The sequence below is a fragment of the Protopterus annectens genome, chromosome 1.part1, assembly GCF_019279795.1.
Source record: "Protopterus annectens isolate FY-2018-M chromosome 1.part1, PAN1.0, whole genome shotgun sequence".
NCBI classification, from domain to species: domain Eukaryota; kingdom Metazoa; phylum Chordata; order Ceratodontiformes; family Protopteridae; genus Protopterus; species Protopterus annectens.
Genome location: NC_056726.1, coordinates 352,163,367 through 352,177,756, shown reverse-complemented (window position 1 = coordinate 352,177,756; position 14,390 = coordinate 352,163,367). Strand labels below are relative to the sequence as shown.

Sequence of the window (14,390 nt, the reverse complement as noted above, 5' to 3'; positions counted from 1 at the left end):
GAAGTAACGAGGGACCAGTTTTCACTGAACAGAGATAACCTTCATCCTAGTCTTTCTCCTATGCTTTCTGGAGATGGTGGGGAGTGGGAAGGGGAAAGGAAATGTCATTGCTGCTCTCTGCCAGGGCCCTGTGGCCTAGAACTCCCCTGTCTGAGGGGTTTCCAGAGGGCAACTGCCTGGGTCTTTGTGACTGATGCTGCCTTTGAAGACCTTCCTTCTGGGGTTTCCTCTGGTCGCTTTTTGACTGAGAGGAAAAGAGCCAGTGTTTAGTGGGAAAATTCCTGTTAAAATTAGGAGGCTGAACCCGGGGGAAGTCCTTAACAGTTTGCAAAGATTTTGCTTCATCTTCCTTTTTTTTTTTTTTTGCACAGCCTCAGCTTTTGGTCCAAAAAGAAGGTCCTTATCTGGAGGTGCAGCTAAAAGTCTGGATATGACATGGTCTAGTAGAGAGTGTTTCCTAACCAAGCATGTCTTCTAATGACAGAACCAGATACAGCAGCTCGGCTAAAGGCCTCCACAGCATCACAGTTGTAGTATAACATGTTTAGCAACATGGGAACTGGAATGGCAAAGGTCCAACAATTCCCTGAAAATGCTCTTGTCATCCAGGGAGGATATATTTAGCTTCATTTTATCTAAAATACTTTCTTGGTATTTTATTATATGAAACTGGCGGTTAAAGGCCCACATGGCTACAGTAGCAGAAGTGCAGACTTTTACCAAACCTATCAAGGGCCCTGTTTTCCTTGTCAGCAGGTAAAGGGTTCTTTGAAGAGCTGTCTTTCTCCCTTGGGACTTGAAGTGACAACCTCTGGGTCAGCACAAGGGTTTTTGAAGTAGTATTTATGAGAGTCCAGCACCCTGTACAGCCTGTCTGTTTTTTGAGGGGCTGGAAGAAGAGAAATCGAGATTCAGGGAAGAGTCCATAAAACATCCACTACCACCCTCCAATACAAGAGGAATAGTCAAAGGTTTGTGTTCTGGGAGTTCAAGGCCCTCCCTAACCCTCTTTAGATTGTGAGTAGTCCTGTGCCTCCCATTGGAAATGCTCCCTTCATGGAATGGAGTCTTTCCCAAAAGTGCTGCCTTCAGGAGGAGAAGCTGAAGGCAGATGCTCCTCAGAATCTGAATCTTCAAAAGGAAGGAAAGGTCCCTCCTCAAAGACAGACTCCTATTGGTCAAAATCCTCATCTGAATCAGGAGGTTCAGACAAAACATCAGGGGTAGGATTCCTCTTCCTTTTCCCTGCTGAAAACTCCAAAGGGGTTACCTAGCTCTAAGGAGATAAGGTCCTCAAGCTAACCTGCCCAAGTCTTGCTGATAACCTAGAGTGTGGGAGCCAGTAAGCCTGGGCACAGGACCTGAGTTAGAATCCTTTTTAGAAGTAGCTTTGGCCTTGGGCCTACGTCTGACCGCAATCCTAACTCCAGTCCTTTTGCAAGGCAGAACCGATGCAGGTTGACTTCAAAGGAACATCGGCAGTATAAGACTGTTCATCGGAAGCAGAGGTCTGTTGATCCACTCCATACCCGGCTGACAAACTGAAAGCCAAGGCCTGCGCAGAAGCTGAGGGATCTGACAGCATGTCTTACTCCATATGGGTCTCAACAGATACCTGCGCCACCACCTAGGTCGCAGAAGGGGGCTGCAAAAGCACCTATCCTTCCTCAGGAATAACGAGCCTTGGGGGACTGGCAATCGGTGAATGGCTGCCGCCCGAGGCTCTAAGTTTAGGTCTTTCTCCTTGTGTTCCCTATGCTTAGGGAGCTCAACTTCAGGATGATCGATGAATGCCATCAAACAATGAGAAGATAGCAGACTAAAATACCTAGCTAAGATTTCGGCCCTATGCCCAATAGTCCTAGAATTGAAATAGGCGCAAAAACAGCAACTAGGGATGTCATGATCTGGGCCTAGACAGTTGACATTGTATGAAAGTCTCAATGTGGGATTTGCTTACCACAGAGGAAATTAGAAGTTATGTACTCACCATAACGTTCCATCTGAGTAGGTGTATTCATTTGTCTGCAACCTGTGGGGTTATGGATCCGATATCGGATCCGAACCGGCATGGTTTTCCAGCTATGGATCCAAGCTCTCAGCTCCTCCCCTCACCCATAATGCCCTGCTCTACCCTCATGACCTCAGATCGAGTTTGCCAAAGCAACAATACCCTAAAAAGGGTAACAAGGAATATGCAGGAAACTGAAAGGCCAGGATAGGGATGGTTGCAGACAAATGAATACACCTACTCAGATGGAACGTTATGGTGAGTACATAACTTCTAAATCTGAAGTAGGATATTCATTTGTCTGCAACCTGTGGGACAGAGTCCCCAGCTACCTGAATCTTGGGCCATCATGGAAGGATATTCCAGGAACAAGGGAGCCAAAGGATGCTCTACCCTAGATGCAAGATCCAACTTATAGTGAGAAATAAATGTATGAGATGAAGCCCGTGGCTGCTGCACAAATATCATCTAGAGGAATCCTAGCCTTGAAGGCTGCCGAGGTAGATACTGACCGGGTTGAATGGGCATGAACACCCTCGGCGGTGCGGGCCTTCCTGACGCTTGATAAGCCAATAAAATGCACTGTGAAATCCAGCGGAAAGAGAAACTTTAGAAATTGGCTTGCCCAAATTGAATTTTGCAAAGGAAATAAACAGCTGGTCGGATTGCCTATGACCAGCTGTTCTGTTGAGATAAAATCTAAGTTGCCTGTGAACATCTAGTGAGTGTAGCTTATATTCACCTTTGTTTTCATACTTAGGAAGAAAACAGGAGGTTAATGGATTGATTAATGTTTGCTTCAGAAGCGATTTTAGGAAGGAAGGACGGGTTGGTCCTGAGGGTCGGATGAAATACCAAGTAAGGAGGTTTAGCTGATAAAGCTTGAAGTTCAGAAACTCTCTTGGCTGATGTAATGGCCACCAAAAGGCTGTCTTGTAGGACAAGAATTTGAGATCCACGGGCTCGACGGTCAAGGCCTGTAGAACCAAAGAAAGGTCCCAAGGAGGAACTGCTTGTTTTATAGGGGGCCTGAGAAGGAAAGTACCTTTAAGAAATGTTTTGCACAATTTGGCTGACATAAGAGGATTAGACTCTTGCCCAATGTGATAGTGAGAAATTGCCGCCAGTTGAACTTTGACTGTGGAACTGCTGGCACCTTCATGAAAGAGAGAGGTTAGAAAATCAAGCACTACAGGGAGAGGAACCGTGAAGGGATTTAGGCCTTGCGCTCCGCCCACACAGAATTTCCATTTAAACCTTTCTAGTGGATGGTTTATGAGCCGCCACCAAAATAGCCTTTACCGGTGAAGAAATACCGAGTCCTTATCAAGAGTGGAACTGGAGCAGCCAAGCGGTCAGCTTCAGGTTGTCCAGGTTCGGAGGAGGAATGCAGGATGGATGGGATATCAGATCCGAATGGGATCTAGAATCCAAGGAGGATTCACCGAGTGAGACCTTAGGAAGGGGAACCAGATCTGTCGAGGCCAGAATGGAGCAATGAGAATCATTCTGCAACCCACCGAAAGGCTTTCTGAAGAACTTGCAGCATTAGAGGCAAGGGTGGATAGGCATACAGAAGACCGGGTGGCCAAGCATGCACCAGAGCGTCTCTTGGGGTACCTCCGGGAGGAGGTATTAGAGCGAAAAACTGTCGCACTTGGTGTTTGAGGGAGAAGCAAAAGATCGCATGAAGGGTTCCCCGCTACTTGACAATTGAGAGACCACTCGGGGGTCAGAATGGTGCGACTGAGCTTGTCCGCTAGGATGTTGGACCGACCGGAATGCGTTGCTATGAGAAAGCGATTGGTGGAGATTGCCCATTCCCAAACTCTCATGGCCTCTCGACAAAGAGGGTAAGACCTTGTTCCCCTTGCTTGTTGATGTACCAGACAACAGACATATTGTCCGATTGAATCGCAATTGTTCCCAAGGGAAGAAAGTCCTGAAGTGCTAGCAACGCTAAGAGCACTGCTCTCATCTCTAGAACATTGATATGCAGTAAGGTCTCTGAATCGTTCCACGTGCCTTGGACTGTCCGGCCCGCAGTGCCCCCACCCGAGGCGGGAGGCGTCCGTGGTCACCGTGGCGAGAGGGGAGAAGCACAAAAGGCGACCCTCGTGGAGATCCGGGAGTGGAGCCACCACAAGAGGGACCGCTTGCAAGCCTTGCTGATCGCTATGGGATGATGCATGGGAGAGCAAGGTATGACCACTGTACTAAGGCGTCCACTGTAGAATGCATATTGAGCCTGGCAAGAGGAAGAAGTGCTATAGCAGCCATGGACCCTAGAGCCCTCAGGACCAACTCCGCTGGAACAGAACTTGAATGGAGAATGGCCGCACCTGGAGCTGCAGATTTAGAACCCTGTCCGCAGTGAGGAAGGCTCGTAAACTCTTTGTGTCTAGTCTGGCCCCTATGAAATCTAAGAGCTGTGTGGGCCAGGTTGGACTTTTGTATTTATTGTGATGCCCAGAAATGGAGCAAGATGGAGAAAGGAGTCTCGCCAAGAGAAGTAGATGCCTTGTTGGGCGGTAAGGAGCCAGTCGTCCAGGTAGGGAAAGACCTGCACCCCTGAAGCCTCAGGTGGGCCGCTACCACTGCTAGTACTTTGGTAAACACCCTGGGGGCTGTGGTGAGACCAAAGGGAAGGACCCGGAACTGGTAGTGACTGGCTCCCAGCCGGAGAAACCTCCTGGGCGTCTGTCCATCAGGATGTGGTAGTAGCGTCCTTGAGATCTATCGAGCACATCCAGTGATTTTCTCCCAGAAGGGGAGAATAGATTGTAGAGTGACCATTGAATTTTTCTTTGGGGACTGCCAGATTCAAGAGAGAGGTCTAGGATTGGTCTTAGTTCCCCGTCTTTTTGGCACTAAAAGAATCTGGAGTAGAACCCTGATCCGATCTGGTCTGGGGAGCGGGCTGGATGGCTCTTTTCTTTAGCAGATGGCCAATTTCTGCCAAAGCGGCCTCCGTTGACCGGGTGGAGCGTCTGGGAGGACTTCAACTTTGGAAGGTGAAGGAAAGGAATGCGATATCCCTGGATATGATTTGGAGAACCCAGCGGTCGATGTTATGGACTCCCATGCCGCTAGGTGCCCAGCGTCCCCGACTGCCTCCAGAGTAGAGCAGTCGGGCAACCTCAGGGTTGCTGCGCAGGCCGTTCAGGGAAAGGTTCCCTGGACCCGAAGTTTCTGGGAGCCCCTCTGCCTCTAGGGCGGCGTCCTCCCTGTCCTCCTCTGCCACGGAAGGACTGGTTGTCGAGCAGGCTGGGACTGCTGCGACTTCGGAACCACATCTTCTTCTGACCCTTTTGGTTCCTAGAATAGGGCCTCTGGGGTGCAGAGAAGCGGATTCCGGCAGACAGCGTCTTCCGTCCTTCTCGCTCTGGGTCCGGTCTTGCCAAACAGAGCAGAACCATCAAAGACGCCTTGAAGGGCTCAGAAAACGGAGCCAGGCCTGGCGTCTAGTGACCAGTCCTGTCCCGCAGCTCTGTGGCGCCCTCCGTTGCATGGGAGAGTAGCCGCATAGAAGTATTTGTGACTGACCTAAGAGTGGCCATTTTGGTGGAGTGCAGAACTCTGTCCTCCTCCGAAATGGACTCATGCAGCGTATTCCTTAATAAGATCTCGCTGCATCCGAATGACATGTGCCAAATAGTTCGAAGGTCGCTGAACTGAACCTACCCTTCCGCAAGCGGTCGCTCATCCGAGACTCCTTGCTCGGTGGGTGGACTGAGGACTCTCCTGAGCCAGTTCCCTCTTTGTGGCCGCCCGTCAACATGGCATCTGGGAGGCCCCTTACTCCAATGGGTCCTGTCGGAGGGGCTAAGGATCCTATCCGGTCTTTTGGGAATTGGCTCCACGGTGTCCGGTTCCTTCCGCCCTGGTGGTAATAAGGTCCACCAGGGGTCGGCAGGGGACACCCAAGAGGCCCGTTTGAATGCCTCCAAGAACACGGACTCGTCCGAGGAAGACTTGGGGCAGACCACCATTTCCATGATGTCTCCGGAGACATCCTCGGGGTGACCGTGGGGAGCCTTCCCTTCCTCCAAGTCCGTGTCTTCTGTGAGAGACTCGGGAGTCAATGCCTCCGCGAGGGCCTCCTCTGGGGGCTGTCAGAGGAGTCCTCGCAGCAATTGCTCCATGGGAGCAACAAGCGGGCTGTCCCAGGGGCCGGATGGTGGAAGCCTGGCCCAGTGCAGAGGGCGGACGAGGCGAAGCAAGTGCCGGGGTCGGAGACCCTCAACAGAGCCCTCTCCACTACATCAAAAGCCGGAGCCGACCTCGATCAAAGGATCCGACAATGGCTCCCCTCGGATCGAAGAGTGGATCGGCCGGATCAAAGGGACAGTGCGCTCCGACCCAGACGGCGCCGAAGGAGCACTGATCCTCGGATCGGCTCGGATCCAGGCTCCGAGATCGGGTCCGGCACTTGAGGGCAGGGTCCGAAGTACTCGGCTCCGACCCCCCGGCTCGGCTGCTCGGCTCCAGTTGCTCGAACCCGGATAGCGGGTGGGAGAAGGAGCAATAGGCTTAAAAGGGTGTTGAGCTCCCACTCCCATCTGCATCTGGGCCTGGATGAACCTTCTCATCATCGGTCCAGATCAGCATCAGAAAGGCTATGGCCTGGAATGCCTCCTCGATAGCCTCGAGTCTCCTCCTCCTCAGGACCCACTCAGGGCCGACGGCTGGCGGGGCGAAACAGAGGTCTGGTGCTTCTCCCTCCTGCAACCCTCTCCTCTCCAGGCGGGAGTTTGAGTCCCAGGAGCAGGAGGGGTGCCACAGGGGAACAACTGTAGCCACAGCAGTCCCGAAGGAGGCGGAGGCGAGTCAGGCGGCAAAGGCCCGCCAAGACAAGCTTGGACCTCCGCTCCTTAAGTGCCCTGGGGTTGAACCCTGCACAAATGGAGCATCCAGATGTGAGGTGTTCAACCCCAGAGTGTGGCCATCAGCCGGTGACAGCTTGTTGCCACACTCGTGCATTTAGAAGATAGATTTGGCTGTTCAGCCATAATCTATAAAAGAACCTAAAGTTACAGAAGTAACTTAAAAACAAGAAAAACACACAGGCCTACACACACACTACGGCACAGGCGAGGAGGGAATAAAAATTATTAGTTTAACTTAAAGAAACTCAAAACAGTCTATAATAAAGGGAAACCTACTACTTTCACACAAAATTAGTCAAAGAATCAAAAGATTTTCTATTTTTAAACAAGAAAAGGTTCACTTAGCTGAGAGCTATGTACCCACATCCAGTTACCAGCGCGGCAAACAAGATCTGAGGTCATGAGGGTAGAGCAGGGCATTATGGGTGAGGGGAGGAGCTGAGAGCTTGGATCCATAGCTGGAAAACCATGCCGGTTCGGATCCGATATCGGATCCATAACCCCACAGGTTGCAGACAAATGAATATCCTACTTCAGATCAATTGTTAAACTTATCTGACATGAATTAAAGCAGAAGTGTTCCCCAATAGGGTACTTGGCTTTAGAAGACCTCTCTCTGGTGCAGACCTATCAACTCACTGAAACACTGCTTTGGGCTCAGACGGCAAGAAAAGACCGACGTCGAGGTGTCAAGCTGAGACTCTTTATACCCAAGTGTACTGACATCAGAGTAGGGCATCTGTCACAGCCTTAGAAGCAGGGAGATTTTTACTCTGGTTATCGGACCAGCCAAAGGCTTCCACAGCAGAAAATCAAGTCAGGACTGAAACACAATAATCAACACACATCAAAACATTGACACTGAATGAAAATAAAAAAAAAAATAAAAAAAATCAATCGTGCTGTACAAGAGGGGGCAAGCCCTCCTGTACCCCCCACACCCCCTCCCTACTTATACATACCACCTCTGAGATAGCACTACAGTAGAGAAAGGGCAAAATCTAGTCCCAACTGTACCATGAACTAGGGCAAATTACTGGCTTCTTTAAAGTTGTTGCTGAATCCAGTCAATGTGATGTGTTTCGACCATTTAGCGACTATGTTTGTGGCTTTGATATTCAGAACATTTGACATTCTAAATATATGCGCACACACGTTTGTACAAACATTCAAAACTACCAGCCTCTACAAACAGGATCAATCCTGAGCAATGGATACTAATTTCCACTGTGCCTTAAGCTATAATGTTATTCAAAGTATTTTATGACATCCTGACACCGGCTGACTTTGGCCCAAGTATAATAATTCTTAAGAATCTTTCCTGAATAAATACTCCATGGTTTCTTCAGATAAAATATAAAAATAAAAACACTTCAAATGTGCAAGTCACAGACAGTGAAACTTTAACATGGTCTGAGGAGTGTGACTGGAAAAATGACAATGCAGACAACTTAACATCCTTACCATCACAATATTTATCATCTTCACTACCCAAACCAATCAGCAGGCATTCCACCTACTGTATAACCAGCCCACACTCATACTCAGTGAATCAACACTATATAATGTAACAGTCCATGTTCCATAAATGAGGTGTCACTTCTGAATGCAAAGTATAGCATCAGCAAAGGAGAGATGCTACTAGTAGCGAGCATCAAAGTGCATAAACACTAGCAGGTAAACAAGCAGAAAGTACAGTTGTGTAAGTTGAACATACAACAGCAGATGTTCGAACAAATCATTGCTGCAGCAGTCTTGCATATTAGGTTATATTCTGTCAAGAATAAAACAGCTGGCTGCTCTTCCAAAGCCTTTAGCTCTCTCCACAGACATACCAAGGTTGCAGTTAACTCTAGCTCTACGGAGGAAACGGCAACCTGGGCACCAAATTCTTCAGTATTGTCTTGCCGCCCATAACCGCACTCTTGCTGGATTGCAAAAGATCAGTGGTCGGCTCCTATCCTCCATTGCTGGCAATCAAGTTCTGTTTGGGAAATTCTTTTTGCATATTTTAATTTACTGTAATCTAGAACGCTTGGCTCAGGGTCTGGTATCCAACCTGTGACCCAGAGGGTGACAGGACTCAAGAAACCCAGTGCAAAGGATAAGTCCAGATAAAATAACTTCAGTTAGCAGAATTGGCAGACTCTGTGATGCCCTTCCTGTGGTAAGAATAGGCACCTTGTTGAAGTTTCAAGTAGTACATCCAGTTAAGTAGGAAGATGGAAGACTGTTTTTGAGCAAGAGCTTTCTTGAGCAAGATCATCAGTAACTTCAGTTGTTTCAGACATGCTAACTCATCCATCTACCAACTTAAATGAATAAGCTGCTTGAAACTTCAACAAGGCATCTTTATTCCTCCCACAGGGAGAGCAGAGAGTTTCCTAGATTTGATAGTTAACGTGATTTGAATATTTAGGAACAATTACAACTGGTCTCTTAAAATATTGGCATTTTTACAGAATTCACTCTAGTGGAATTGTATTGTCTGTCATACTATTTTTAACAAGGACTGTCTATATTAACTGGGACACTTATGAGAAGTGTGCTGATTTTAACCCAATCTGTATTATTTATTGGGGACTTAGAGTTTTAAAGACTGTGCAATTTTGTTTGTGCACTCCTGTACACTTTTGTGATAACTTGTCTGTCAACAGACTCTTTCCAGTACTGCTTACCTGGGACCAAGCTTCCTTCTCAGCAGGGATGTGGAACAACTTATTGGTACCTCAGGTCCTTTTCTCTCTGTACCAAAAAAGAAATCTGCCACAGACCCTTGTACACACAGTTGCTACAGTGAGTGCTTCAGCTGCTACTAGGTGACTACTGTGGCAACTGGTTACCCTCGAACCACTCTTTTTCCCCTCCTAAACCTACTGGTTCATAGATTAGTACTAAGCTAACTGCCCTTGCGAGCCATTTTAAGCCTAGCCAATTATCCCCTGTGAGACTCAAACCCTGCACCTTGTGTTTGTAAGGCAAACACCTTAACCATTAGGTAGCCTATTCAGCCATCATGGACCAGGGGTTAGCCAAAGGCTTTAAAAGCCTGGATGGCTGTTACACCTTTGGCAAGATATAACCCATACAGCTAAAGATACTGCAGCAGTAATTTTTGATGAACATGCAATGGCACTCATTGCTTTTCTTTTACTAAAGCATAAAATCCCAGTAAAACAGGTAATATCTGAAAAATCTATCCTCTCCATATTAAGTGTAGAAAGTCATATTGCTACAGTAAAACTGGTGAATGAAGTCGTAAAAGTGCATCACAAACAAAGAAAATTAAAAACAACTGCAGTCACCGTGCTGTCCAGTCTGTTCATATCATCCTCAGAAGCTTCAGGAGACAAAACAAAGTAAAACTTGGGTTGTGCAACAGAGTCTGAAAAATAAAGCATGACATAAGTTAAAAATAGCTGCTCAGATGAAATTGTATACAAAAGCATTGCTACAGCTTTAACCAAAGATAATTGTAAAATCAGATTTCTGGCTCAAGACATGCATGCGAAAAACACAGAATATGCACACATTACTTTGTACATTCTACCAAAATCACACATTAGCATTACTGCATTAACTACAAAAACAGGTTTAACAGTAATACACATTCAAGACCACAAACATCATTCAATATATACATTAGACCAAGTTCAGATGTATCAGCATTCTCAACAGAGAGCAGACAGCAATTCATTAACAGGCATTTCTTAACTCATGAAGCAGCAGTCATAATTCACTGCATTTTTCTATCAAAATGACATAGAAAACCAAAAATATCTAGGTCAAATGTGCCCCCTGACATGCAATCAGTGCCTAAATTTGCCATTAATTACTCTCTACAAATGTGGCTATTCAACACATGGCAGCTTTAACATTAATTAATACACCCAAGTACCACCCTGAAATATGAAAAAAATCTGACACTTTTTATCTACAATTAAGGCATAGTACTATGACTCTGACCCTCAGATTAAACCTTGTTCCCCCAGATTCTCATGGTTCTCTCAGACCTGTTTATGGGTACACAGACCTTACTAAATAAATGAAGCAAAGCCTATACAAAGATTCATTATTATTAGCTGTAAAGGTTTTACCATACAATTTTATATTAAAGATAATAAAATGCTCCTTTCTGACTCTGCTATGATTTTTAATGCTTGCAGATTGAGAGGTAGGTTTGTTTTTTGACAGAGGAAGGCAGAAAAGTATCAATTTCTCTTTGAAAGACATCAGGAGCTTAACTCTTAAGTTGCATGTGCTGTGTTACAACCTAGGTAAATGGACACTTCCGCTTAGGATAATTCCCACAGTTATCTTACCAGGCTGTTGGATGCCCACACTTACCTTCATGGCTTTTATACCCTACCCAAAGATGTTTTCAAAACTAAATTTCAACGGTCACATCAACAGCATTTCAAACCAGAGAAATTTAAGACTATCCGAAGGAATTTAGTTGAGAGGGGAAGTGGGCAAGCATTAAATTAAATAATTAAACATGGAGCAAAGGTGGTTTAGGGTTAACTGGTGTGAAAGGATACTGTGCAACTACAAAGTTAATGCTTGTATACATGACTCAAAAAGGTTATAAAAGAAAGTAGAAAAGACTATGAAAAGGGGAGTATGTGAAGGATTCTTAATGTAAATCCTTAAAAACGATCAAGAACCATACAGATTATACTCATAAAACAGCACAAGATATGCGATGAACTAGTCCCATCATTGGAATGGAAGGAGATTTTGCCAAGAGGGATGACTGCAAGTACACGTACAGAAAACAGGCATCATGGGGCTAAAATTCTGGATAAAACTGGCAAATGAACAAAGTATTACAAGTAAATAACTGGAGTAAAGTTAATAAGTGGGATAAGGCCAATTAAAGGTTTATTTGCAGGTTAGAGACTGCCTTTCCCTACCGATAACTGACATCATAGTACAGGTAAATAGTAACAGATATAGTAGAGTGCCAAGTTAAACATCAGATCTGGTAGAAGTTCTTAGTCATGTGTAGAACACAGAATGTAGAAGAGAATAATAAAACGGACCACCAGGCTAAAAATGTACAAATTTATTATACACAGAGAAGTTAGCGCTTTCAGGTACACGACCCTTCTTCAGACTTAATATCTCACAGTTCAAAATGCATTTATATAAAATTACACCAATCACAGAACACGTTCAATTAATCAATTAAAGCTTTTTAAAAACAGTAAAAATTAAGCTTTTAATATACATGGTCTATGCCTACATAAGACGGGCTTTAAAGGCACTATACCATTGAGTCCAGGATGCCTGTTGGCTCCTAGCTCAATGATCCATCTAGTTTCACAGTATTCTGTGTATCCTGATGTATTGCCCTTTCTACCATCACCATTAACCTGTTGTAAAACTAAAAAAGAGAAACAATGTCCTGGCTGTTTCTCTATATGGATGAAAGTGCATTCCTCATCTTTTAGCCTAATGGCTGATAAATGTTTCAAAATCCTGTCTTTGAACCTACAGTTCATCTTCCCTACATAAAATGAGGGGCAATTTTTAGATAGCTAGATATACAATATTAGCCATTAAACAAGTTGCCCTAACTCTAAGGATATATTCCCTTCCAGTTATAGGATATATAAAATTAGAACTCCTGTTAATGTATTTACAAGCCTTACACCGTTGGCATGGAAAAGTACCAATTTTATCAATATGGGTGGTGATATTAATCTTATTTTGTTTATCACAAAGTGGCTTTAAATTTTTATTCCTTTTATATACAAAATCTGGGCAACCACCCAAGCCCTTCAAGGAGTCATTTATCTGTAATATTTTCCAATTACTTCTTATTATATCCTGTACCCATCTAATGTCACTACTTTAAGTCATATATAATGGGACTTGACTCTTATTAGTCACTGTCCTCTTCCTATTATGGATCTTATTCAGTTGGTTAGAAGCGCCTTTGGAGGAAAACCAGGGAGCAGCCTCTGTTTCCCTGGCACATATAACTTCTTTCATAGTTTTATTAATTTCATTTTGTTTATAGCCCCTAGCCTTTAGCCTAGTATTAAACAAACCTAGTTCATCTTGTAGGGTGTCATCAGTACAGAGCCTGGACAGACGCAATGTTTGTCCCTTGACATTGTTGCGAAAAACATATCCCAGATGCATACTATCCTTGGCCAGAAGGCCATTCTTCCAACAATGTTTCCTATAGACATTGGAATGCATCAGGCCTATATCCCTCCTGTTCTAATATATCCAAAAATTCTATTTTAGAAAATGAATACTGAACTGAGAAACTCAAAAAATCAGTTGATTGTTCAATATAATTTATAAATTCTGTAAGCATCTCATTAATGCCCGTCTAGAACAGAAAAATATAGTCAACAAAACATGCATAAAATGCTACATATTGTGACCACAGATTGTGTGCACTTAAAACAATTACCTTTTTCCCCATAAGGCAAAAACTAGGTTTGCATATGAATTGGTGCAGGGGGGTGCCCATGGCTACCCCTGTTTCTGCCACAAATATTCTCCATTAAACGTAAAGATATTGTACCCTAATACTAGCTCTAGGAGACATTTAACTTATGTTGAGTTTTGTTGACTAATAGTATCTTCTCTGGTTAATAGCCTTCCAATGGCTTCAATGCCATAGCTACTGGGTATCGCAGTGAACAGGTCCCTTACATCCAAGGTTACCATTAGATATAGGGTGTTGGAGACATGTTCATTCCTGAAGTCATACAAACTAGTTAAAAAGTGTGCACTATCTTTCAATATTCTAGGTATATTCACAACACCACCTTTCAATTTAGACTCCACCCATATTGAACAACATTCAGTGACCCACCCCCTACCAGAAACAATAGGTCTAAAGGGTGGGTCAAACATGTCTATGTATTTTAGGCTGTGCCTTAAAAATTGGTATAATGGGATGGTCTATGGAAACAAAATCATAAATTTCTGGTGTAATAGTATCTGCTTGCCTTAATTCACTTAAAACATATTTGACATGTAATATATCATTAACCATAACAGCATTTATTTGTCATAAGTACAATTAAAAGAAAGCATGCGCTCGATTTTATCATTGTAATATTCAGAGTCCATTAAAATAATTGCCCTTCCCTTGTCTGCAGGTCATATGACCAAGTTGGGATTACCCTGCAGCTTTTACAAAGAAAGATTTTCTTCTGTGGTAAGATTATAGAACGAACGGTTCAAATTGTAATTACCACAGAACGTAACTGATCCCCACAGGTCTTAATGAAAATGTCCACAGTGGAGTCATAATTAGGCATAAACGTACTGGGCTTGATTAAGCTCTTAACGTCAGATGGTTTTACAACATTCTCGCCAAACATTTTCCTCAATCTTAAATTCCTGCCAAATTGCTCAAATTCAATAATCAGATCTGTATAATTGTGTTTACTGGCTGGAACAAAATTGAGTCCCCTGCTTAGTACAGAAAGCTGTTTGACAGATAATTCAACCCTAGA

General features: G+C 44.5%; 1 protein-coding gene across 1 annotated transcript in view; it reads right to left on the bottom strand.

The window, feature by feature from the left end:
* UBR4 (ubiquitin protein ligase E3 component n-recognin 4) overlaps positions 1-14,390 on the bottom strand; it is a 3,959,899-nt gene that overhangs the window by 3,390,014 nt on the left and 555,495 nt on the right. The window contains 1 exon segment of the mRNA XM_044087073.1: positions 10,206-10,285. Coding sequence (XP_043943008.1) covers positions 10,206-10,285 — 80 coding nt within the window.